Below are 27593 nucleotides of genomic sequence, written 5' to 3' on the forward strand. Positions count from 1 at the left end.
GTTCACGCAATCCACCTTCTGCAAGCCAAAACACCAGGCGCCATATTCTCCTGGTTCTGGAACTCTCCTATCTCTCTACCCTCACTAACCGACCCCGTCGTCTTTCTTGCAGAGCCACGTCAGCACCTGGGGACTGACCCTGGGTGGTAGTGGCGTGTGGTATAGAGCAACATAACATAACATAACCCCAGGCTCTGGCCCATGTAACTACTTCTTTGAAGAACATCTTTCACATCTCTGCTTTTGCATTGCTACCCAATAATGTACCCTTTTACTAATTATGCAAAAGTGAGGAGGAGCAAACAACAAAATAAAAAGAGCGGCCGAAAGCCTTGTACCCGGACTGCATGTGGCAAGCTCTACTCCAATGTGGCGGCCTTCGATATGCACCTGTGTGGCCAAAGTTGTGGGCTAAATAGAGGTTTCTCCAGGGTACTCGTTTGGCTTCTTTCTATTTTTACAAATAATAGAAAATGGCCGATTTGACATATTTTATCTGAGCAGAGCTGTGACTGAACTTCAGGACTTAGGCTAGTCTACACACACAGGTTCCAAAAGGGACATGGAAAGACAGGGTGGGGAAATGTACTCATTTCGTTACACCTTAATTACAAAACACCATTATTTGTGGTAGTAGTGCTTCTTTAGTTAGCCCAGAAAGGGTTTACTTTTGCAAAAGGTGACAGTGCTTCAAGAGCTTTAGGCAATTTAGTTTACATAAGCATTTTCTGTCACTCTCAGCCTTTCCTTACAAGTAACCAGGTAACTGTATTAGAGCGAAGTGCAATTACCTGAAAAGTGAAGTGAGGTAATACCACAAGACTTTAGCACCCACGTGACAGGCAGCGATGAAAAGTGATTGGGCTATGTCACATGGGCCACCAAGACACAGAGAAAGGACCAGCAAAAACACAATTGACCCACCAGTGCCCTTAATTTCTCTTAAAACGTGGTATCTACTGCTCCGCCCTGAGTTTGTGGTACTCCAGAAGCCTTTTCAAAGCCGGGTCCATTATTGGAAGGCCGATTTGTACTTGTATTTGTATTTTATTCGAACTTATAAAGCGCTTTTATCCAAAGCGCTATACAGAGAATTAAAACAACAGTACAAAAAATATAAAAAGATGAAAAAATTCAAATATCAATTCTGAGAACAGACATTCAAGGACAGAGATGGAGATGCTTTTTCAAAGAAACCTTAAAAAGAGAGAAAACAGTGATAGAACGGATAGGAAGAGGAAGAGTGTTCCAATGCAGAGGAGCAAGAAGTTGAAAAGAGATATATGATTGCAGGGTTGGGCCATAATTGTAGGCCTGCCCCTTTATTGCAGGTCTGTTTTTGGATGGTGGTACTTTTTTAACGCTTGATGGTATCAAGCTCAAACGTGGACAGATTTACTGCATGCAGTATTTAACACTGTTCTTCTTACTACATTCCATGTCACTTTCCTATTTCTGCAGGTGATTGCAGTTCCTTCGCCTTCACTGCACTTACAGTCCTACACATAATGTGGGCATTATCTGCCTGACATGCCAGTATGTTGGACAGCGTTTAATTGTAACTGTTAGCACTGCTTGCCATGTTAGCATGTCATGCAGTCCTCACAATTAAAAGTTAACGCTACCGTGCATTCGACCATGCCAGGCAGCGTTTTTTCACTTTGCACATTAGAGTGTACACTCCGCCATGCAAATGATGAAAATTTGGCAGCGGGGAGCGTCCTATTCCAGTGATTAATTCCCTGCGTGGCACCGGAGTGAAGAGGTAGAAAAACAATGTGGCGCATCCTACCCCCCCCCAGGCCTCTTCCTGTTGACCAGCAGCGCATGGAGAGTGGGGGGTGGCCAATTCGCCCAGGGCTCTGCTGCCGCTATGGCCGGCCCTGCATACACAAACACTTATCTTTGCTTCTCTTCCGGGATGCTTCAAAGTGGCGCCTGTCAGCGCCTGCGCGCACTCCTGTGCGGCACAGGGGCGTGACCTTCTAGCTCCCCGAGCTTCCGTCCGCAGTCTTCTGTGCCCGCGATCTTTAGATCGCGAACATTAGACCGTGACTGGTTTAAGAAAACGTCTGAGACTCTACAACTTTACAATCTATGAAAGTCTTTCACTTCCTTGCACTGATTTGTATAGGTTTTTTAGGCATTTCCTGAACTTAAACACTGGCTTTGCAGTCAGTAATCAGCTCTATTCCGTTTAAAAGATATCACACTGTAGCTAGTGATGCAATTCTGAACTTTACATGACAGAAGCCATGGTCAGTTTAAGATGCCTTCTGCGGCATCCCTTTCTGTCAGAGTCGGATATATTAACTTGCTCAGGATGTCCGTGCATTGCCTTCCCTAAACTGTGACCCTAGAGAAAAGAACCCAAATATCGCCAGATGGTCACATCATTTCCAAATCCTGAAGCTGTTCGAATCACTATATATGCTCGAGTGTAACAAACATTTCGATGTTAGGTTGAGTGTTGTGGAAATTGACAGGAGCACCAAGGCCAGTGAGCATTGTGTACTGAGTGATTCAAGCACACACTTGTTTTATCACAGACATATCTGTCCAAAAAAAACATCAGTGGCCGTTGCCAAAATGTTCTTTGGTTGTATGCAAAGCAGTTTGGAACCCTCACGGCTGCTGCTTGTCTCATTCCCCTTTTGATATTGATATTGATATTTTATTTCTATCGCGCTCGTACACAAGTGTTTCAGAGCGCGAAACACTTTCTTTCACAAAAACGGTATTTCGCAAGAGTAATATAGGAGTGTGCAAGACTTGATCAAAAAAAATAATTTCATGGTTATTTCTCCCCCAGAAAACCTTCAAGATATGTGAGTTTTTTTTCTCTGGGCGCGCAGTTGTCAGCAACGGCTGGGGTGGCTCTAGAAAAAGCAAACCTGATTATGCTGTGACTCATTTATAAAGAAACAGACAGACACAGGATTGAGAGAGCTAAAGAGAGAGATAGAATGAAAGAGAGAGAGAGGGGGGAAGAGAGTGAAGAGAGAAAGTGAGTGGGAGAGAGAGGTTATAGGGAGGCACGCTTGATTGCTGTATGATAATCCAGATCAGCTACTGTCATTTGAATTCATGTGTGATCCATTTTGGCCTTGGCTTCATGCTTTTAGGGTGTTATAGCAAATAGCTGGATCCTCGGTCCCAGCTTTTCAGGTTATCCAAAATAGATGAATATGACAAATATCTATCATTCTGAAACCTGATTGGATTTTGGAGTTTGCTTTGGTCACTAGGTAATGATTTACTGATATGTAACGGATGTTCAAGTCCGGTCTTCAAGTGTCAATTCCGGTCCATGTTTTAAGGATATTTTTGAAGTCGGTGGATCTAAATGGGAGCGATTTATATATTGAGTTCTTATCCTCTACGGCCTGGTACGCCTGGTATGGTCAATATCTTCCTTCTCGAGCTCTTCGCTCATCCGCCTCCAACTCCCTCAGGGTCAGTCGCTTCTCCACGTAAAGAGTTGGTGGTAGATCTCTGTCCTCTGCCTGGGCGCCTCCCTCTAGAACAGCCTCCCTGCCTCCCTGAAACTTGAGGCGAACCATCTTCGGTACTGGAAGCACCTCAAGACCTTCCTCTTTGCTTCTGCTCTCTCTCCTCCTCTCCCCTGCTGACTTCCTGGCTGAAACTGAAACTGCACTGGTTACCCGGCCACCCCCTGATCTCGGGCCCAGGTTGCCCCCAGCCCCCGCCAGTTGCACACCTGCACTGCCCCCCTGACAACCCTTGCACTTGGGGACCGTTTCTGTATCCCCACAGCCCCCTTCCAGCCCTTGACACCTGATGTCTGCACTTACCCGTTCACTTGCCACCAGCTGGCTGCACTTTTATTTATTGTCTTTATTTATTTTACTGTTATCCTATGTAATGCACTTCCCCCTCCCCCTTTCTCCCTGCACTTTTCCATTTCCTCCTCCCCTGCACTTGCGCGATCTGAATGACACCTGGCCTAGTAACATCGTTGTCTGTCTTCCCTCCGTTCCCCCTCCCTTGCCTCGTTGCGCCTTGAAACACTTTGTGTATAGGCGCGTTATAAATGCCATATCATATCATATGGTCGGGGATCATCTTGAGGGGTGGACTTGGTGACCCGTAATGTGATGTAGAGGTCATCTTTTTGACAAAAGAAGGTACCAACATGGGTTTGTTTGCAGGAGCAGTTGATGTAAACAGCAAGTTTTACATAATGTAACTAGCGCCTAGATACCCAAGGGTTCTGTGCGCTGCAATAACTGCAAAAAAAATAAATAATAAACAAGCTCATCTCTATTTGGATGAAGCTTAGGCTGTGTGCTGCCTAGTGCAGTTGCGCTGGGTGTGCTTCACACAGGGTTGCCCACACAGCACGAGTTGCTGGGGAACCTAAAGGAAGTATGTAAAGGATGCGTTACTTAATCACGCAGCGCATTGAGTGTGAGAGACAATGCCCTTGGCAGAGAAGACCAAACAAATGTAACGTTAACGAAATGAATATTTATTGTGTTGGTTGTGTGGTGCTTATATTCAGGTTGTGGTAACTAAATGGACGAGGAGCTGTGCAGGAGCTCGAGTCAGCCAGGTGTTTAATGACACTATGGCTTTCCAAATCCCTGCAAACCTTTACCAAACAACATCAAGTTTATGGTGAGTTTAACAAAGGGAAGAAAAAAACCTTTCACCTTTAAGGTGAGAGTAGAACAAGCCATTTCCAAATACAAGACAATGGTCTCACCTTCCGCAGAAATGCAACCTTGCTGGTTAATTTGCATGTACCATAATGCTTTGCTTTGTGGCTCTAACCTAGAGGTGAACCTGCAGAGGTGGTTACTAGGTGGCGCTACCGCGAAAACCATTCAACAAAGAAATTGCTATAAGCAGCTGCAAGGTGTAGGCGAAGGCATCGCCAGTCTAATGTCCTCTCCTACTTTGCCCGCAGTGGGTCATCGCTGAGCTGGCCTGTTACACCTACTCGATGGTCGTGGTGCCGCTCTACGACACTCTGGGCCCGGAAGCCATTGTGTTTATCGTAAACAGAGGTATGTTGAAAAGTGGCTCACTATACATACTTAGCGTAAACTGACTTTGTTATCGGTTTATTTTGATAATATGGTCATATTATTTGGCACCTGATACCACTTGAATCCATGTTCCATTCTTTATAGCTAAATCAACACTTGCCCGCCCACGGCCCATGCTATTAAATGGCGATCTTGCCCAAGCCACTGTGCCCACTACTCTGACCTTTGATCCCACCTCCACCATTTGCACCTTTGTCCCTCTGCATAATCCAAGATGGTGACCCTACCCAAGATGGTGACTCCCAAATCTTTCCATCTATAGAATCAGTGGCAACTGATTTCATCTGGTTAGCACAAGATTGGCAACTAACCAAAAACCCAAATCACTGGCCTTGGTAGCATCTAGTAGTCAAGCACCAAGTGCACTAGCTACAGCACTGTCACTATCATTAGCCACAGCACTGTCACTATCATTAGCCACAGCACTGTCACTATCATTAGCCACAACATTGTCACTGTCATTAGCCACAGCACTGTCACTATCATTAGCCACAGGACTGTCACTATCATTAGCCACAGCACTGTCACTATCATTAGCCACAACATTGTCACTATCATTAGCCACAGCACTGTCACTATCTGTAGCCATTACACTGTCACTATCTTTATCCACAACATTGTCACTATCATTAGCCACAACATTGTCACTATCTTTATCCACAACATTGTCACTATCATTAGCCACAACACTGTCACTATCATTAGCCACAACATTGTCACTATCATTAGCCACAGCACTGTCACTATCTTTAGCCACAACACTGTCACTATCATTAGCCACACAACATTGTCACCATCATTAACAACACAACACTGTCACTCATTAGCCACAACACTGTCACTATCATTAGCCACAGCACTGTCACTATCATTAGCCGCAACACTGTCACTATCATTAGCCACAGCACTGTCACTATCATTAGCCACAGCACTGTCACTATCTTTAGCCACAACACTGTCACTCATTAGCCACAACACTGTCACAATAATTAGCCACAGCACTGTCACTATCATTAGCCACAGCACTGTCACTATCATTAGCCACAGCACTGTCACTATCTTTAGGCACAGCACTGTCACTATCTTTAGGCACAGCACTGTCACTATCTTAAGCCACAACACTGTCACTATCATTAGCCACAACATTTTCACTATCATTAGCCACAGCACTGTCACTATCATTAGCCACAACACTCACTATCATTAGCCACAACACTGTCACTATCATTAGCCACAGCACTGTCACTATGTTTAGCCACAACACTGTCACTATCATTAGCCACAACATTGTCACTATCATTAGCCACAGCACTGTCACTATCATTAGCCACAACACTCACTATCATTAGCCACAGCACTGTCACTATCATTAGCCACAGCACTGTCACTATCATTAGCTACAACACTCACTATCATTAGCCACAACATTGTCACTATCTTTAGTCTACCTAGCCCATCGGTGTATTCCAGCCCAGCCACTGTTACCACATACAACCAACATGCATAATTAATTAAACTCTAGCTTAACCACTGCTATACTTCAAGCTAAATCAGCCCATACATTAAAACCGAATGTATTGGACCTATTGTTTGAATGCTGACTCTGTCACTACTCAGTTGGTATTATTTCATGCCTGGCAATGCAATGAACCCTATTTTAGGGACAATGAAGCTGATAATAGTGCGAGAAGAAGCAGAATTTAATTAGGACCATTTGGAAATTGTGTTAGTGGTGTAAGTTATTTATAGTTCTGTTTTAATATTTAAGTATGTTGTATTATATTAACTTTATGTATTGTTTTAAAATGTGTTATGTTTTATTTTCTGTAAAGTTTGTAATTAACTATATCACAAATAAATAAATGATTCAGAACCACATTATTGCCATTTCTGTGCTCTGCATAATCTTGTGTTTAGACCCCAGCTGCACTGCTGCCCCCTTAACAGACCAGTCTGTGAAACTCTTTGTGAATCACTTTACTGAATCCATGACTGTGACTCTCGATAAGCCAGTTTCATCTCCTCCTGTATGATGTATGCATCACTGTACCCCTTCTTGGGTCCTTTCAGCCTTGTCCCTGTGCCTCGCCCATCACTTCAAACGAGTGGTCTAAGTCTACAAAAAGAAGCATTAGTACCCAGCAGTCCTATCCACGGGATTACACTGACAGATGATTGGCTCATTTCCGAGCCCTACCTCAGTGTAATCCTGTGGACGCACGAACGTGGTTCGCGTGCCAGGTACACTCTTTTTTTCAAGGCAACCCTGGAAAGGGAGAAGGGCCCACACGTAGCCCCTCCTCCCTTTTCCAAGGTGGTCTTTTTTTATTTTTATTTTTTTCCCATTCATTAGTATGGAGCAACTTCGACCAAAATGGCGCCCTGTTGCTCCATACTAATGAATTACTATGCGCGGTCTAGTGTTCCTAGAACCAGCGCGTACTGCAACAAAACCTTTTCAAACGGCAAAGACATGCCGCTTGAAAAGGTTTGGTAAGCCATTAGTGTTCCGGGGCTGCAAACTCAGGAAAACCAGTATCCCGAGCCTGCATACCCCAGAACACTAATGGCAATAACCACCGAGCCGGCAGGCCATTACCGCCTTATGGAAATGCCCCCGGGGCCACTGTTAAGGCCCTCGCTCTGCTCGGGCCTGTAACTTGAGGCCCCGGGGCCATTACCATAGGCGTAATTGCCCGCCGGCTCGGCGGTTATTGCCACAGTAGAAATATGTTGCCCGCTGGCATGACCCCACTCCCCGCAAACCCCATCGCCACGGCCCCTCCCACGCACAATCCAAACCCCCAAACAAACACATGCACCTGCTGTTTAAGGGAACGTTCAGTGCAGTGCACTGAAGTGCAAGTTTCAACTTCTTCCTACACTTTTATTTGAAAAACGAAGCCATTGCGGAACAAACATTTTTTTAAAAGTATAGGAGCACCGCTCCCAACCACTCCCAACCCACTTCGACCACTGTGTCAAACTAACCTTAATCCTTCTAAAGATTTTGTCTCGTATTGCACCCCTGCCTAACTCGTTGCTGCTTCCTGCTCTCCACCTGACTTAGAGCTTTTCCCATACCTGGACAGCTGATGCCATTGACACTGCAAGTAATCCTGCAATTCAGCTCAGTCACAACCAATGTAACCTCTCCCCCCTACCTGTCAAACGCCAACTCCACACCTTAATCCGTGCCATGGCCTCTTTGCCTAATGCAGACCCAAGAGAATTCCTGGATCTCTGCCACCCCGGCACAAGGCAGATATAAAATCATACCCAAGAACAGTAACATCTCCGACGCCATGATGCCCCCGGTTCTGGGCGTTACATACATGTTATAAATAAAATAAATAAATAACCTCTTCCTAATCCCACATTGTCACCACATCCTCACCAGCTAATCCGGCACTGCCAATGCATCCTAATCACTGCCACCTACTCTTCTTCACCCGGATGAGCACCAGTGTTGAACTAATCGCAACACCTTCCCCAACTATACAGATTGCGGCTGTTTCCAGACCGGTGTTAGGTTCCCGTCACTTCCTAATCTAGCTGTGAAGCTACATCTTTCCCACTGCTTCCTTCCCCACCTTATGAAATCCCGCTGTTCTCTTGTGCAGCCCACTCCTCTACCCAATTCGCCATCCTGATCTGTTTAATCAACCTATCGAATCCATCAGGAACTGGTGTAACCCAACCCATATCCTCCCCTGACACCTGCCCCAATGTGGTGTAATCCAGCTCCCATCCAGCACCATGACCCATCCCAATCTAAATACTTCATTTCCCCCATCCCATCCCAATGTACCCCAACCCTCATCCACAACTCTCATGAGTCCCTTGATGCAACTCAACCCTCATCCACCCCTGCAACCTATTTCAAACCGCGATGACTCAACCCACGTCCAGACACCAACCCACCTACATAGCAGACCAACCAGCCCACGTAGCGACCAATGCACAGAATCCAGACCCACCAGTCCACCCTCACCAATGCGGCACATCACAAACCAGTGCCAATCGAAGGCAATCCCAATTGGTTTCTCCCCCCTTCCCGGCCATGGTTCAGGGGTCTCGTCCTGTCCCTCTGCACTGGAAAATCCTTTGGCTTTGTTGCAACATTGGAAGAATGGAGTAAAGCTGCAATAATAATCACGATTATTCCAATATTAAAACCTCAAAAATCAACTTCTGAGGCCAGTTTCTGTGAATGAGTAATATCAAAGGATGGCAGGAGGAAGGATAACCTCAGTATGGTGCCTCCACCATTGCTGGAAATGGTATCCCACGTTTTTTCCGACAGTAACTACTTTGAAGTAGTTACTTCAAAAACACTTTGATTTATATAGGGTGTTGTGGGTTAATGAGTTAAAAGTGGTGGGGGTGCGCTTGGTGTAGGAATACTAGTTGAAGAAAGGGGGGGCGTTGGTGGGGGAATCCCCCAAATAAAAAAAAAATGGAAGTACATTTTGAAAGTAATTACTTTGAAGTAAATTACTTCGAAGTTCTTACCGTCGGCAAAATGACATGGAATCCCCGGAAACGGGATCATAAAGGTCTCCACCAGTTCTAGTAACCGGATCATAAATAAAGTGATCCATCAGAGAGAATCCATAGGATGTCTCCACCAGTTCTAGTAACCGGATCATAAATAAAGTGATCCATCAGAGAGAATCCATATGATGTCTCCACCAGTTCTATTAACAGGATCTGAAAGAAGTGCTTATCAGAGGGAAATTACTGGCGGTTCTGATATCCTCCACCATAAACAATCACATTTTTCTGATTTGCTGTCTTTTGATTGACCCATCATTTGCAACATTATCGCCTTGGGAGCTAGATGACACGGAGCAACACAGGTTCGATCCCGGGTCCTCGCTTAGAAGCCTCTGGGTATTAAGCGCGTTATAAATAACCAATCATATCACCTAGGGCAGGTCTGCTTGCTAAAGCAGAGGGCGACATCAATTTTCTCAACACTACAGCTTCCGCAGTTTCTTTAGGTTGTAGGTAGGGTAAATGTGGGACTAAGCTTAATGTAGCCGTTTATTGTACCATCCCATTTATAACAAGTAAGGAATGAATTGTGGGATTTTGAAAGTTGCACTGAAACATATCTGGCTCTCATTTTGTAAGACGGGTAAAATGAAGGGTAAGAACTTTACGCCTCGTTTTCTAGGGGATCCTCTTTACATTTTGAGGCAGAGTACCGGAGTGAAGCGGAAATAATGTTTCTGCCGTGATCTCCTCCTTTGCCTCCAGAGAGCAGATGGTTTTAGGCCTGCATGACATTCTCATGCATTGTAGTGTCTAGATTCCTATTGAATCCTCCAGTTATTACCACCTCCTAAAAGCAGGCAGATTCCACAGGAATCCATTGTGAATGCCATCTGCCGAGTGTAAATGGAAGGCTCCATTAACACGTTTGGTTAAAAAGTGAGGCTTAAAAGGGATTCCTCCTGTTATTCCACTTTGATTTTGCACTCTGTTTTGTAAATGCAAAAGATTGCATGGAGGGGCACAACAGCGCGTATGTGCTCACATTGATAGTACCCGCTGTGCAAGTGCCACTTTTATGAAATAACCCTCAGGTATAGTTTTAAAACTTCTAAAGATGTTCTGGTTTAAAAGGTCAGATCATCACCCAGGCTCATAATCACTCTCCACAATCTGCTGCATATGTGTGCTTTTTTCATAAAACTGATAGCTCAGGGCCAATGCGCTTGCCTTGGAAGCAAAACTCCACGGGTTCGATCCCCGGGTCCGGGCTTAGAAATCTCTGGGTTAGCGACGTGTGTTATTGCATTAGGCATCATTTTTATGGTAAGCAAAAGTGCAGCCCCTCCCCTACCCCCTCCCACCCTCATTGCTTCCCAGCTGGGTTCACATTGTTAAACTCCCACACACACATACTGTACATACAAGAGCGTATTTTAGATACTACTTCTGTGACTAACATACGCGTCTTGTACAGGCAACACACATATATATTCATAAGGTCCAATTATGCCAGTGAAAAAGGCACTAAAACGTTCAAAAAATGTTGTACAAATGGTGGAAAAAGCTTATTGAATTCTACATTTTAGATTCATAAACATTAACATCGTCTTCATTACATCAACATGCATAGCTGGAAAGGCAGAAAGAAAGGGGGGAGACATTAAATGTCGCATGTAAGCAAAATGCGGGGGAGGGAACAATACTCAGAGCTTATTCTAAGGAAAAGAAACAATAATTATTTATACATATTTTTTTCAGGGGTTTTTCATAAGAGCCACGCATTATTTCAGAACGCAACATACAGATCAATAAAAACACAGCATAAAACATACAAAGTGCAGACTCGGGTCACTTATGAAAGATGCACAGGTGCAAGCAAAGATCATGCCTTTATGGTAGCCGTCTTCTGAAGCTAATAGCCCGCCAAAAGGTAAGAAAGCATGGCGGCGCAAACTGGTGGATCATCCGGTAGCATACGGCATACAAAAGCTTTCCGGGGCGGGGAGGATCCAGGCAGCCGGGAAATTGACCACTCTTTCAATCCGCTCCAAATGACCATGGCAAGGGGCGGCGTGCCCCTTTACCTTACGGTGGTGTCAGAAGCTCCTGTGGCCACAAAATGTCTCATGGGCAGCACTGTAAATAATCCATCATGAATCCTGCATCCGGTTGCCGTGATAGCGGGTAGTGTGGCTGTACCGCAGCAGTGTCCTGAGGACCTAATCTGGTGGACAAACGGGCGCTATGCCCTGTAGGTTAGCGCTCCAAGGGGACTGGTGGCAGCACTTTCTTCCTTGTTCTGAGGGGAGCAGCGAGAGGGGTCCCCATAATGGACTTTGAATATTGGTTTCCTTTGTGGCACCGCAGAGGGAACGATTGCAGTGGTGCTCACAAGGGGGGGCATTATTGCTCAGGTTGTCTCCTGCAATTCTTCCTGTGGTGAAGCGGGGTACTGTGGTCTTCTGCAGAGATGGGGACAGTGCACTGGGCTGAGCGCTCCCCCCGCCGCCGCTGATTGCTTAGTGTCCCCTTCATAGTAGAACAACAATGAGAATCTAGAGCCTTCGAGCTATGGCTCGGGCATGGCTAGGGCTGTTCAAGAGGTGTTCAGTGATGAATCAAAACATTGATAAAGTGGAGTGGTCACCGGTCATAGTGGAATCCCCCCCTGGAATCCATATCCATGGAGAATCCCATCAGGAGCAAAGAAAGGGAGGTTCAGGGAATGGGGACTCATCTTCAGGCCATTGAACATCTAGTGGAAATGGGAGACGAGGACTGGTTGACCTCAAAAACAGAATGATGGAAGCCAAATTCCTAATAGGCAGAAAATTGGAGCACACATACAATTTCCAAGGTGCCGTGACGATGCAGGTGGTTTCTAGAACTGTGTCAGACGATGCGCCATATACGTCTCTGCAGGACTTGCTGGATGCGGCGCTGAGCCGGGTGGCTCCTGAAGAACCTTTAACTGTCCAATGAGCATATTTCATGCTTCTCAGGAAGGAGACAGCTAGAGGTGTCCTTCCTGGAGGAGTCATTGTGATGACAGTACTTACAGATCTTGATGACCCGGAATTGCTACTGTGGAAAATGGCTCGGGCCAAACCATTGGAACTGGATGTTCCAGGCTTTTACTGTCTCCGGATATTAATAGTATGAACATTGCAAAAAATAATAAATGGGTTGACATCCCTAGGAAATTAGTCAGGATGGAAATGAAGGCAGTGGTTTGGAATCCGGCAAGGTTTGTGGTGTCCCAATGGTTCAAGAGAAATCCCTTTACTGACCTCGATTAGAGATCATGGAGGAATCTTAAAAAGACTTGGGGCCTGCTGAGATGGGAGCTACACAGTGATTGCGACACTTAGTCTGGCTGATCATAGTTATTACTGATTGGCAACAGCCGGGCAAAGGGGAGTGGCCACTGTAGTGATTGGGCAGCTTGACCCTTCTGATTGTGTGATAGTTTATGGTGTTTTCAGCCCCCCGGCCCACTTCGCTTTAGTTCATCTGCCCTCTTCTTCCCCTCTTAGACCACCCCCTTCCTTGCCTCTTTTCTGCTCTATGAGGCTTGCACCTTAGCTAAAGCTTGTTGGACTTCTCAATAACCCATGAACACAAAACTTGAGCTTGTATGACATGGGGGTGCAACATAATGTTATGAGTTCTCCCGTTTTAAGGTGTGACTCAAAAACAAACAAGTGCTACAAAAAAAGCTAGCCACCACTGCCTAAAACCCTTCCCGCTCAACAAAAACATCACAAATCGTTCCCTATTTTGATGAAACAAAGGGCAAAAAACAATACAATGTATTGTTTCAAAGGTGCTTTTGTCACACGTGCACATACTATGTCCAGTCCTTCCCATCTTCACAAATTTCGAAAATACTAGTTCAGAGGCCAAAACTAACATTTCTTTTTTAAAAAGCGAAACCGTTTCAATGGACAACAAAAAGTAGCATTCAAAGGATCAGATAATATAGGAGAAAGGGGAGCTAAAATGTTTACCATGATTATGCAAATGGTGGAGTGGACCTATTGAAATACATATTGTAAATTATGAAACATCAACACATTTTAAGGGGACAGAGTGGGAAGCAAGAATGGAAAGCAAGTAAGATAAGGGGAACATAGAAAATTAGAAAATACAGAGCTTAATATGAGGCAAATAAACCAAATATATACATATATAGCATATTAGTTTAATTTAAAACTTTAGCAAAGTCTCAAAATAACGTTGTCCTGATGTCCAATTCCTCCTTTTTCAATTTAAAAGTTAATTTGCTATCTCCAGTGTGCCGTCCGCTTCCAGTAAATTGAAGGTTTCTCTTATGAATTTTAGCGCTGCAAGCGACAGACCGATCTTCTCTCCTCTTCAAAGCATGGGCCACCACTCTTCGGTAGTTATTGTTACATAAGCTTCCAAGAATCAACCAAAATGTTTTGTCCTAATCGTGGTTAGGACCTTGCATTCAGTGAACAGGTGGAGGAGATTTTCCACCTAACCAGAGTTTTTACAGAATCTGAAGTCAGCATTGGTTGGTTTCATTCTGGCCCTGGCCGACAGGACTTTGTTGGTTTTGAACAAGTTCATCCGAATTCTCATAAAGTCGGCCCTAAAGAAAGGATCCAGGAATTAATTTCTTTAGGTATTCAAGGGGGTTTCCCCTACTCCCAGATTCAATTGCTGAATTGTGGAATAGCTTATAGTTGGTTACTTCATCAGTTGTGATCGAGTCTAAATTCCACATCTTCCCAGGGTTGAACTGGCGTATATGGCAATAGGCCCAGGGGCGAACCAAAAACACGAAATGCTGGTGTGGTCAAAATGGGCCACTTTTTTGGCCAATTTGGCCCAGTTTGATGAGTTAATGCACTATGCGGCTAGTAGTTTTGACCAGTGTTGCTGAATAAATATTCTTTAAAAATGCACAATTTTCATCACATTTGATCAAAAAAACTCCTCCTTGGTTACCATTCAAAAAGTGTCACACAAGAAATGAATAGCCATTTTGCAGGTGTGGGCCACTTTTTCATTGGTGCCCGAGACAATTTGATGCCGCAGTCCGACCCTGCAGCTTCCTCTTGATCATCCCTGGAGAGCGACAAAGGTCTTTCAATGATACACCTAGTTCAGCCAGTCTGGCTTTACATTCAGCTCCCCAACTAGCGAGAGGGTTCCCGTCGTCCTTCAGTAGAGCAGCTCCTCTGATAGTCAGGATTGGGGCCGCGTTTGTTTCCGTGCACTTACAGACGATCACATTTTTCCATTCAGCTGCTGCTTTTAGAGAACATAGTCCCAACTCTCGTCTGATAACTTGGATAGGAACTGATCTAGGGAAGCCCAGTACCCTTTTCCATAAAATACCTTTCAGAAGGGCCCAGCGTTTTTTTTGGGAACCAAAGCAAGGGCTCTGCTCCATAGGTTAGAATTGGGACCACCTTTGCCCTGTACATCTCCAGGATAGGGAGGATGGAGTAGCAACATTCTCTTCATTTTATTATCCTCGCCTGGGCTGCTAGAGCTGTAACTGTCCTCTTTAAAGTACCCTAGGTATGTGTCTCCACCATACTACCACAGATGTGCATCCCGAGGTATTTAAAGGATTTCACTGTTTCAATCTCTTCTGCCCCCAAGAACCATCGGAAGCATTGCTTCCTAGCAGGGTTGTCCTTCTTTAATAGCAAGATCTTAGTTTTCGCGGGTTCCATGTCATCTCGCCAACCCCCTTTTTTCCGCCGGGTGTTTTGCCGCTGAAGTTTTGTCAAAAAACATTTTTTAAAAAGTTAACATCATTTTTTGGGAGGGTTCCCCCAAACCACTCTTAATTTAATTATATTTTATTTTCCTTCACCATACACCCTTTATTTACCCTTTCCTACCCATAAAAATTCAATGGCCATTTTTAGCAAGACTCCCATGCCAAAACACCTGTCGGAAAAACGGGTGTCTGAAAAAGGACGCAATACCGTTTTCTTCCTCGTACTCCCTTAGGGCCTTTAGCTGTCTCTGCAAACTGATGGCAGTTTGGTCTAAGACGACTAAGTCATCTACATATAGTAGGCGAGGCACCTTTATCCCATCTATTGGTGGTGGGAAGCATCTGATCTTTTCCATTGATTTATCTAAGTTGGAAATATAGAGATTGAAGAGGGATAGTGCCTTGCTTGTCCAGTTGTTTAGTCTCTTTAGGAGGAGGGCTGCATAGATTTTGCCCAGCACATACAAAAGAGTGATGGGCCAGTAATTGTTTGGGTCCCGTCTGTTGTCGCTCTTGACGATTGGAACTACGTTGGCCGACGTCCAGGATTCTGGAATTATTTGGGTCACCAGCACATTCTTCATTGTCATCTCCGTCATTATGGCCCATTCCACTGGGTTTTCCTTCAGTGTTACGTTTGACAGGCCATCAGGCCCCGGGGCTCGTGAGGGATTGGCACACCTGATTTAGTAAATCAGGTCTTCGTGATCGAAGTTCAAACTCCATTGGCTTTAGACGCGGTGTAACGCTTTGAAGAAATGCATCCAGCTGGCCTCTGTCACTCCATTTATTTGTGAAAGGTTGGGGTTGCGGTTAGTCTGATTTAGGACGCCCCACATTTCAGCTGTGTTCTTGGAGCTGATGATTTTCAGCATCCGTTCCACATCTTGCTGTATAATAGCGCTTTTGTGACCCTTCATCCACTTATTGTAGGTGTTTTTAATCCTTCTCTCCGTCCATTTCCAGCTCAGAGGGGCGGCTCTCTTGGCCCGTCGGATAGTTCCTTGTCTCCCTTTTTTTTGTGACTACCAACTGATTGTACGCATGCAGTTGGACACCCGTAATTTTCCATTTTGTCCCATTTCTTTTTTACCAGAAAAGGGGCAAGTGTTGATACATAGTTAGCTGCCCCCACTGTGTTCAGAGTGGATGTCTAAGCAGGTTTCGCTTGAAAAGCAGCGGTTGCTTGTTGGATATCATTCTTCCTTCCAATGCCGAGTCACCTGACAGCCAGCCTTTTCACGAGTGACTGAACTGGGCTTGGGATTCCACGCAGGCGCTGCGCGCCACGCTTAGGGTGATATAGTTTTCTTTACAGCATCAGCAGCAAGGAACAAAACTCTTTTCCAGCAGCAGAGTTCTATATATAGTATATATTTCAAAGAAAATGGTTATGTTCCATGCAGTTCCAGAAGGGTTTACCAAAGGAGTTGGGGTGAAATTAAATCTAACCCTGCTCACCCTATTAAAACTTGAAGCAATTAGAAGTCGGAAGAACCTATTTCTGGCCTTTGTGGACCTCCATCAAGCCTTCAACAGCGTGAATAGAAACACGCTGTAGAAAAAATTGAAAATGTGGAATTGTCCTGAAGCCCTCCTTCAACCCATTAAGCTACTCCACACGAAACACTTCAATTCAAGTGAAAATGAATGCTGCGGTTGAGCTGACAGATAAAATATATCCCGAAAGGGGAGTGAAACAAGGCTGCCCCCTAGCGGCATTCATTTTCAAGCTTTACAACGTCGATCTTCCGTCTGCATTATTGGAAAGTCACTCCTTTCCACCAAAGATTAATGGTCACCCAATAAGTTGGGCGACAAATTCAGACAATCTGGTGTTGGTTCATTGCACCCAAATTGTTTTACAGCGACTCTTGAATCAATGAGAAGCGTACCTGCAAAAGAACAACCTAAAAATAAACACTAAAAAATCTAAAATAGTGTGCATTGGTTCGGAGCCTGGAAAGAAGAAAAAAATCTTCAAATGGTACTCAGCAAATGTGGAATTAGAGCGAACTGATTGCATGCGCTATCTGGGTGTAGTCTTCAATAACTCAATAAGAGAACATCAATGGGTTGAAGACCTAAAGGTAAAAATGAATAATCTGAAATTACAAGGTACAAAACTACACTCAGACTTTGGTAAATTCTCAGCCAATCCGATATTAATGTTTTATCGCCAAAAGGTGGTGGCAGCAATTACGGTAGTGAGGCAGGCTTTAATATCAGTAGTACAATATGGAGTATTCTAGAAGGTAAATGTTGGCGTCAAGTCCTTCATTTACCAAACAGTGTGTCTATTGCAGCCATTCCCTATGAGTTTGGGTAGCAGTCCCTCTCTACTCAACAGTAGTGTGGAAGTCAGTCTCACTGATGAGAAAAATTTCAATGGACTAATCCTCTGCTCCTTATCAAATATTACATGCGACTAGAGAGAATCCACACCAAGGGCTGCTGAAAAAGTGGTCTGAGTTGATAAATGCTTATTTGGCCGATGCAGGAACAAATATTAAGAATCTCCAAGAAAACCCATGTGCCGTAAAGAATAATTTGCTTTATCACCACTGGATAAATACTGCGGATATAAGATCAAAGCTTGTATCCAATCTTGATTTAGAAGGTGAGGTTTGCGGTATAAATCAAACTCCAAAATACCTGGAGAAGTTTCCATCTAAGTACCATCGTAATCAGTTTCTGCACCTGCGTTTGAACCTGTTACCAACGAAAGAAACGTTATTCCTAAAACATGATGCGAATACTCCGAATAATCGTTGTCGATTCTGTGATATTAACGTTGAGCCATTGAAACATTTGTTTATCGAATGTCTGGCTGTGGTAGGCCAAAGGACTATGTATTTAGGTAAATTAGCACCTGAACACGAAAACATGACAGTCTGGTGGGCTAGGTTACTGTCTGGTCAGAATGTTTTGTTGACCTGTGCAGTGGTCGACTATTTGGACAGTCAATTGCAAATAGGTAATTAAGTTACTCTACCTTGATTAGGATGAAATTGAGTTGATTGTTGACAAAATAAAATGGATAAAATGATGATAGAATTGCAGCTTAATGTATAGCTACTGGTGAATTGTAGATGATTGTACATGATGGCATGTCACAAGGAATGATTAAGGATTGACTCTGGTTTTAGGAGATGACAGTTAGCGATAAGTTTATTTTTATGAATGAATGATTGAGAGAAACTAAATTGATTGAATTTAGGTTGAATTAGGAGGTGTTGTAAAAATTCGTTTTGTAATAAACTACAATTTACAAATAAAAATAAAAAAATGCATTCATATTTATTAGTTGTGCCTACCATCAACAAATAATTTATTTTCGAAATTTGACAATCTTATCAAGTCCTGTGGGTAATTTTAGAATAAAAAAAGATTGGGAGTGCCCACTTGGACAAATTGGTATTGGGCATTGATATAGCAAGTGGGAGAAGGTAAAACAGTATTCTTGGGGTAGGGAGAAGGGTGTTATGGGGAGCATACTCTCGCAAACCCTGCAAGCATTTGAATGTCAGCCAATCAGAAGTCTAGATATATCCTCAATGAAAGTGACCAGAACTGATGACAAGCCTTAACCCTGAGAGAGACACGAGTACGCTACTATTTGAGCATAACTGAATGCTAATTGTTGCTCTCTGATGTTTCAGCCGAATTGTCGACGGTGGTGTGTGACAAGCCAGATAAAGCTGCAATATTACTGGACAACTGTGAAAAAGGGCTCACCATGGGGCTCAAAACGATCATCCTGATGGACCCATTTGGAAGTGAAGTCAAGGAGCGAGGAGCCAAGCTTAAAATTGAGGTGCTGTCGCTCCAGGAACTTGAGGTAATTGAATCATCCAGGTCATGTAGCCACGTCTGCCCGGGCTGTCAGTTCTAACAGAGTAAAGCCAGACAATGTGGGCACTTCTTGATCCCAAGCATGAGACTGTGCTTCACAGTGTTTCAGGTGTTTTGTGTGTGTGCAGTGAACACAAGAGCTCTTGGAATGTCCACTGGGCATTGCTAATTAGAGCATGGTCAGCTGGACGAGTTAAAGGTCTTGGAGCAAAGTTAAGCATTCTTGACTTAACTATACCTGCAAGGGGCACATATGCATGTCAATCGCATGCACCTCCATGGCCTTGTGTATGTCTTATGGTATGACAGCAGAACCTCACCTGGATGCGCAACCGCACACTCTGCTACAGTAAGAATGAATGACCAAGCGACAACGCATCCTCGGAAAGTGGAGGTGGCAGCTGTCATTCGCCAATCATGAGATTTGCCTGATGACCCCCCTAGTTTTTAAGGGGAGTAACTTGAGAGATTCCACAAAGGTGTATGAAGACCTACGGTCATCTATGAAAGGCCAGGAGTGGAGGTTGGGACTTCACCAACCAATAGACCCTGGGACCAACAGGGTCCACTGGGCCTCCTGGCCCCTTTCCTTATTTGGATGCTCTACATTCGGTGTCTCCATGGGTGGCTTTTTGCCCGTTCAAGTGCTCCACTAAGGCAGCATGGACTGGGACTTGCACCCCAACAGGCAAATGAGAGAATGATCTTGATAGAGTGTGTGGATGTGGCCAACAAATGCTTACGTAAAACTCAATTACACGGGCCACATTCAAAAGGGCAACATTTAGCCAAAGTGCTACAAATCTGTTATTGGGCAGACCACACTGTTTGTGTGTAAGTACCCACAATCATTTGATAAATGAGGTGCTACTAAACCAGCTGGCATTTATAAATGTTACATTTCCGAGATAGTATTGAGAAACAAGCAGCTAAGAGTGTGTCTGTCTCAAAGTGATTTGGGAGGGTCCGCCCTTGTCTTCACTGTACCATGGTTACCATGCTGTGATTGGTTGGAAGAAGGGACATGCTTGTTATCAAAATTAGGTGATAATAAAAGCTTAAACCCCTATTACAATAGTTGCTCCACATTTTAACTGGTGCTTCATTTTCTCTTACAGGAACTGGGCAAAGAGAATTACAAAAAACCAATAGTAAGTTGTCCTGCTTTTGGGTAAAATGTTAAATTGAATCAATGCACCAGAGCAAATTTTCAGACGGTGTGCGTGTCCTTCCTCCTCCAGCCTCCGAAGCCCGAGGACCTGAGTATCATCTGCTTCACCAGCGGAACCACAGGTGAGGCACAGCAGCCAGGTGACATATCTTCATGTGGCACTAGACACAAATATGCGGCATGGAAAGACCTTCTTGCAAGAACATCATGATATGTTTGGATTTTTAAGATATGTTTCTTTTCCCCTCTAAACAAGCATGGCCATCCAGGTGTAATGCCAAACAGTATTTTCCCACCAAACCACTCGAGGAAGAGAATCTTGAAATATTGCTACCTAAGTGCAAGCAATTCAGCAGAAAGGGAGAGAACTATGGCACAAGGTTGTTGGAGTCAGAAAACTCACACCAAATGAAAAGGGGTTCAGGATGTAGGAGCGACGACATGGGGGCCCGGTCCTTGTTAATAAGGGAGCATAAAAAAGTGAAACCTCTTCCTCCTCCCAGCCTTCAATAACAAAAGAATCCAACAAGCAGCCATGACTTTATTAACGATGCTCTCTAAAATAAACATGAACCGTGAATGGGGTGATTGTTACCTCTGTCAAGAATCAAGAAGTGGGCCCACTTCATAGCGGGCCTCTTTGAGTTGATTTGTTTTAACCCTTAATAACATCTATTGGATTACTCCCCACATGAAGTAATTCTGACTAAAGTAAATTACCTCGAAGTAATTTACTTTGTTAAAACGGCGGTAACGTGTTGGGTATTCTTGTGGTTTTTAGGGGGTACAGGATCTCTCCAGTACATTTTCTTGTTGGGGGCTGGGAGGGCAGGTGAGAGCAGGATCTGTCCAATGATTGGTCCTCCTTGAGGACATTGGGGAGTTTGGGTTTTCTTCACTCATTGGTCCGTTTATATGGAAGAATATTCTGCCCAGGCATTGCTACTCTAGGGTGTGTAGGATCTGTCCAATGATTGGCCCTCTTTGGGGACATTGGGGGGATTGGGTTTTCGTGGTTTATAGTAATAGCATAGAATGCCAAAGCATCGATGCCTTACCATAAAAGAAAACCTTCGAAAGAAAAGCATCTCATGCATTTTTTTTCTTTTTTTTTTAAATGGGGGGCTTGCTCCCAAACCCCCTTTTTTAACCTTTAAAAACCGAATACAATTAAAATAAACCCTTTTGCTTAAAAGAAACTGAATTAGATTCTTTTTTTTTCGATGCTTTTTTTAGATGATAAGGCATTCGATTCTTTGGCATTCGATGCTATGACTAGATATGGGTGTTCGTCACTCATTTGTCCTTTTGTGGGGAGGAAGATTCTGCCCAGGCATTTCTACTCTAGGGTGTGTAGGATCTGCCCAATGATTGGCACTCTTTTGGGACATTGAGGGGATTTGTTTTTTTTGTCGCTCATTTGTCCTTTTGTGGGGAGGAAGATTCTGCTCAGGCATTCCTACTCTAGGGTGTGTCGGATCTGTCCAGTGTTGCTTCGTTTGATGGATTTATGATCTTTGAAGCGATTGGTCCTCTTGGAAAGAATATAGGATCAGGATCCATCCAGATCCTATTGGGGTTGAAGGATCGTTCAATGTTTTCTCCTCTTAGGGGTTGTAAAATCTGTCCATGGATTAGTCCTCCTATTAGAGAAGTGTGGCAGTGGGAAGCAACAGGATCTGTCAAGCAAATTATCCTCTTTAGGCATATATGGTCTATCGAGGGATTCGTCCTTGGGGGGAGGTAAGATCTATCCAATGACTGGTCCACTTGAGGATGCAGGATCTTCCAATAACTGGTCTTCTTTCAGGGTGCAGGATCTGTCCAGTGAATGGTAACACAAGCCTGTGGGCTATACACCTAAATCAGTGGAAGCCCTTCTCTGGCCACACTTGCAGCATGGCTACCTGCGAGATAAAGGACATTTGAAGTTGTGGCATGTTATCATTGACACATATTCAGAGGACCCTTTGTAATAAGTGCAGGTGGTTGCAGCAGCTGCTCGAAATGGTCTGCTATGGGCAAAGAGGAGAATTGTTGGTCAAAGATGCTGCCCAGATTCCATGCTTTAGTCATGTAATTTAAATGTATTCTCAGCTGAGGGTCGCCTGCCACGATGCTGAATCAATCCTTAAAGTGATAGCCCTAGGGGACAGCCCCAGGCATAAGCTGAGGCTTGTCCCATGAATGGCCCCATCTTCAATTGTGCCATACAATCAATGAAAAAGGAGGAGATCCATGTCAAGAGTGGTCCTCCGATGCCCAAGCATATGCTCCATCCATTGAGCAGAAAGAAGTTCTTTAATTCCTTACACAAACATTTCTAAGTACCTATGATTCCCTTCTTAGCCTATCTACATCTTGTTTCCCTCTTAGTCAACACATGTTTGGAACTTTAGATCTTCTTCAGGGCATACATCTTAGTGCTGTTTAGTAAAAAGAAAATGTTCTCTTTACTGTAGTCAATGCTCCTCATTAATCCAAGCAATATCTGTAATACGATTTAACTGTCCTCCTACATGGTATCATTTCAGCTTCATCCTTCTGCAGTCGAGAGCTTAGAATCTGCATACTTCTACTTTCATTAGACGGTGTGATTATACTTATTTTCTTATAGCATTTTCTTATTTTTTAGATTGCCATATTCATTTTCAATGAGTTCTAATGTTTGAGTCTTGGAGACGGTAGAGGCGTCATACCATCAAGCAGGGCTCCAATCAGGTGCAGGAGACAAGTATTGTTCACCTTAGTGATAAGGATTATAATTAGTCCAGCAGCAAATTGTGGTAAAATACATCCTATTCTGCCAATAGATCTCTAAGGAGTTACATCGGCAGGCTGTCTCTCCTCTATGTTTTTGGTAGACGTTCTCTCTAGTAGAAGGGTACATTTGGTACTCCGCGATCGACTCTGTGGTGGATGCCCGGCTGCTTATCGTGGAGTGGCTGGTTGGTTTCACTAAAGAGCTGTATTTGTTTAGTGACCCACTGTTCAATGATACTGGTTGGTGGAGCCTGAGCAGCTTTGCTCTCTGATGAGCAGGATCTATATGTGAGGTGGTAATGTGGGCCATTCGTGCACCACAGTGCAGCACCCCGATCTCCTGAGCTCTCCATCGGGCATCGCGTCCCATGTTTACGGTCAAGCTCAGACTGGGGTGTTGAAGCTGTCCAAGGAGCAGCTTGCTCCATTTACATTAAGGATAACCACTTGTTGGCACCATTTCTTGAGTAGGAATGCACAGGTAGGTATTTTTTGATCAGGTGAGTGATTAAAAGGGATGCCCTCATTTCATTCAAAGTGTTTAACTTGTCACCATTTCTCCACAGGGGACCCCAAAGGTGCCATGCTGACCCATAGAAACATTGTAGCCGACTCTGCCGGGTTCATCAAAGGCACCGAGGTGGGTTCATATGTTCTTAAACGTCCTCACATGCAATATGTACTTAAAGCGAGTTGGGAAGTGTTGCCGGGAACCTAGGAGGGACACTTTCATCACCAGAGGTGGGGTTCTGTGCGTAGAATAGAATAGCAAGGTGCATGGTTCCAATTCACCAAAAATATAAAATGAAGAGGAAAAAACAAAGAGGTAAAAGTAACTCCTTTTTTCTTGAAACTAATATAAACTAGAGAAACCAAGACATTTTAAATGACCAAAGTATAAACTAAATGTATTGTTTCACAATGTTTTCACAAAAGGAATTTCTGTCCAGATAAAGGTATTTATTTTTTAAAGGCGGTATTGGTTTGTTGGTGATTTAGTTGCATGAGGAAGCCCTGCATAGCGCCCCCTCATCTCGGCACCCCATCTCCTATTTTCATGTCTGAAGGTGTACTTTTAAAACACTGGGAAGCAATCCGTACCCAAAGGACCCCCTGCATCCTTCTTCACCCTCCTCACCTGCTCTAAACCATTCTCTTCCTGGCCAGCGATATGTTTCTTTTTCTATCCTTTACACACGTTAAAGTCAGGGTTACCTTATCGTTCTTCATTGTTAGCTTTTTTGAAGTTATTTTTTTATTTTATGTATTGTGTTCTTCGTGTCTTACAATACAACTTTGCACAAAAACAATCATTTTTCAAACATACAAATGAAAACAAACCATTATATTTAACACAAACACGACATCATCCTCAATAACAATAAACCTCTAACAGAAAAAGAAAATGATTTTCAACATGTGTCTTCTTTATTTTTAACTTAGTTGTGTTCAATATAATTTATTTTCTTTTATTTTCAATTTTCTCCATTGTGTATCAAAATAAGTCATGTAAAACATGTCTCTCCTTTATTTGTAACTTAATTATTTTTAATATAATTTATTCTAATTTATTTTCAATTTTTTTCATTTTGTACCAACATGCTTTCAAGTTTCTGTAAAAGCCGTGTAAAACATGTGTCTCTTTTATTTGTAACTTAATTATTTTTAATATAATTTATTCTAATTTATTTTTCCTGGACTGAACGTGCCTTGGCATTTTCGCTCTGTGAATGCAGAGATCCTCTATGCATCTACTACATAGAGAGAATAAGAGGGTCAGAAAAGGGGTGGGAGTTTCCCAAGCTTCTAGAATGCGTGTGGGTATGTGCAGGTCGGGAGTGACAACCGCAGTTGTCTGCAAAGAGTTGTGCGAATAGGGGGTGAGCGTAGTCCCTCATCCCAGATTCCAGTCAGAAGTGGGGCAATGTCAAAGGAGGGAGAAGGGAGGTTTGTGTATCATTTGTGGAGGTCAGCAATACTGTGCCTCGCTGATTACCATCTACTATATTATGCTACATAAGGAGAGACGCAGGTGTTGCTGATAATTTAAGACTGTAGTAAGCTGGCTATTGACCGTGTACGTTTTGGTTTGTCCAAAGAGGAGATCCCAGAGAGCTGAATGCTGTGAAGAATTCCCTTAACCATGTATGTCGTTTTTTAGTTTGGTTAAGTTATTTTGTGCATGCTGATGTGGATCGTGCGTGGTGATGTAGACCGCGCATAGTTATGTAGAGTGTGCATGATGCTGTGGTATGTGGGTAGTGTAATGTGCTATGTGCTGTGACAAAGTCCCATATGAGAGGCTGAAAGATGGTACCAGGTGGACCCTAGTGGCCGGGCACCACCACATGCTCTGTGATGCGGGCCACAGAGGGTGGTGTCTGGATGATCCCCAAACTCCCCTTTCCATCTCTAGCATTGTGTGATTGACCTCTTCAAAGACTCTGGCGTGCCAGGGATAAAGTAGGCATGAACATAAGAGAGCAATGGCTAGTGAAGGAAGTATAGATCAGGAAACTGTTTCCATGGATAGGGGACAGGGCACGATCAAAGGATAATAAGCTCACCAAATACCAGAGGTCTGCAAGGAGGGACTGCTTAGTAGCCCCACACCATGTTCAGTCATGCAGATGACTGCATGTTAATGCATTTTGTACAAAGAACAAGGACTCTAATCTCTTAGGTTACCACACTTTTACATCTGACCCAAACATCACTGTGCCATTATGAGCACCAAAGGCAACCCATACAATGAGAGCAGAGGACTGGTTTAAAGTGCAACGTGAGGTAGCATTGCGCACCCGCTTATGAGACAAGATGGTACTTGTCAACGCGGACTGCCGATGCAATGCTGATTCGGATCATCTAAATCCAAGATGGCACCTTCACTGCAAGTAATCTCGGGGAGCGGAGATGCGCCCGCCAATGTTCATAAATTGTTGACACATGAGAGTTTTATAGATCCTTGGTGTGGGTGCTAATCACAACACTTGCTCATGTGATTCAACCAGCTGACAACCCTTGCTGAAATCAGCAATCTGCAGGCTGTCCCACAGAAGGATAAAAAGGGGCGGAAGCGAAAAATGTGTACAACTTAGAGGCATGGAGGAGGCCAAGGATGGTGCATAGTGGGGCCGCAAGTAGAGAAGGAGCAGGGAGTGCACTGAGGAGGAGGAGGAGCAGAGAGTATGGCAGAGGAGACACTGGAGCTGAATAGGAGTCATTCGATGGATAATGTTAGAGAGTTGAGAGAAGAGAAGGATGAGGCAAAGAGGAGGGATCAGCTGAAGGAGGGATAGAGTTGAAGGATTAGCTGGAGAAGTAGGCAAGGCATGACCAAGAGGAGGATAAGGGAGAATTTAAGTAGAACTATAAAGGCAATAATAATTCAAGAGGACTAGGAAAGGGATGAAGAGAAGGGATAATAAGGAGGAGGATGGTAGTACCTGAAAACTAAGGGAGAATAAAATAGAAAAAAGTCCTAGAGAAAGATAATCGGTGGATGAAGAGTTAAGAGCATTCTGGTTCGTTGAGGGTGACAGGAGGAATGACAACAAGGTGGGGTGGAGTGGGCAAAAGAAGAAGGCATTGGACAAGGCCTATGTTCTTGGGGAGGGTCCTAGCTTGGTGGGGGAAGCATGATCCAGGGTAGGGCCTGGCAACCTGCAGAAGGGGTTAAGCCTAAGAACCATAGGGGTTCAACTTGAGTATCAGTCCGACACCTGACCCAGATGCAGGCAACCCAAGGCATCAGCGATGGTGGTGCCAAAGCTTCCTGGAAAAGAGCTGACGTGCAACATCCTGACGAGAAAGACATCTCATTGAGCTGAGAAGAAGTGCAGGGCACTTACAACACAAGAGTTTGTGAGTGTCTTTTTCCTGTCATCGGGCATATGCCAAGGGAATAGAGGGAAGGACTGTGGTAGATAAGGATTTGTGCTTTACGGCCTCTCGCCCCCCTGTTACCTCAGTTAACACCAATCCCTTATTTACTGTTGTGTAAAATAAACACCCTGCAACCATATCACTGGCTGTTCATTACCTGTTGCTTCCTCGTCCATGACAGTGCATAGTGCTCGCTGTGCATAGTATATGAGCATGGTTCGGTATGTGTGTTGTTTGGTGAAATGTGGTTTTTGGGGCCCGTCGGTGCCCTATGTGGTTTGTGTACTGTGTGTGAATGAGTGGTATATGATTTTGTATGAGGGTCTGTGTTGTCTTGGGGTATAGGTGCATTTGTGGTAGGTGTATTGTGTTCTCTGTATTGGGCTTTGTATGTTGTGTTATGTGTACCTGACAGGGCTTAGGAAATTAGTTTCTCCATCATTCTGTAGGCCACTGGTCTGCAAGCTAGGGGGATGCCCCCCCTAGGAGGGCCCCAGGGATGTCCAGGGAGCCCCCGACTCCTTAAAAAGGGAATATGATGGTTTTCAATATAAACATGGATTAAGGGGGCTGCTTT

General features: G+C 44.1%; 1 protein-coding gene across 1 annotated transcript in view; it reads left to right on the forward strand.

Moving 5' to 3' along the window:
• ACSL5 (acyl-CoA synthetase long chain family member 5) overlaps positions 1-27593 on the forward strand; it is a 142755-nt gene that overhangs the window by 25345 nt on the left and 89817 nt on the right. Inside the window, exons 5-9 of the mRNA XM_069611790.1 lie at positions 4934-5033; positions 19005-19183; positions 20316-20348; positions 20439-20490; positions 23698-23771. Of these exons, the coding sequence (XP_069467891.1) occupies positions 4934-5033; positions 19005-19183; positions 20316-20348; positions 20439-20490; positions 23698-23771 (438 nt within the window). The remainder of the gene's footprint in view (positions 1-4933; positions 5034-19004; positions 19184-20315; positions 20349-20438; positions 20491-23697; positions 23772-27593) is intronic.

The sequence above is a fragment of the Ambystoma mexicanum genome, chromosome 8 (assembly GCF_040938575.1).
Source record: "Ambystoma mexicanum isolate Mex_15411 chromosome 8, UKY_AmexF1_1, whole genome shotgun sequence".
NCBI lineage: Eukaryota > Metazoa > Chordata > Amphibia > Caudata > Ambystomatidae > Ambystoma > Ambystoma mexicanum.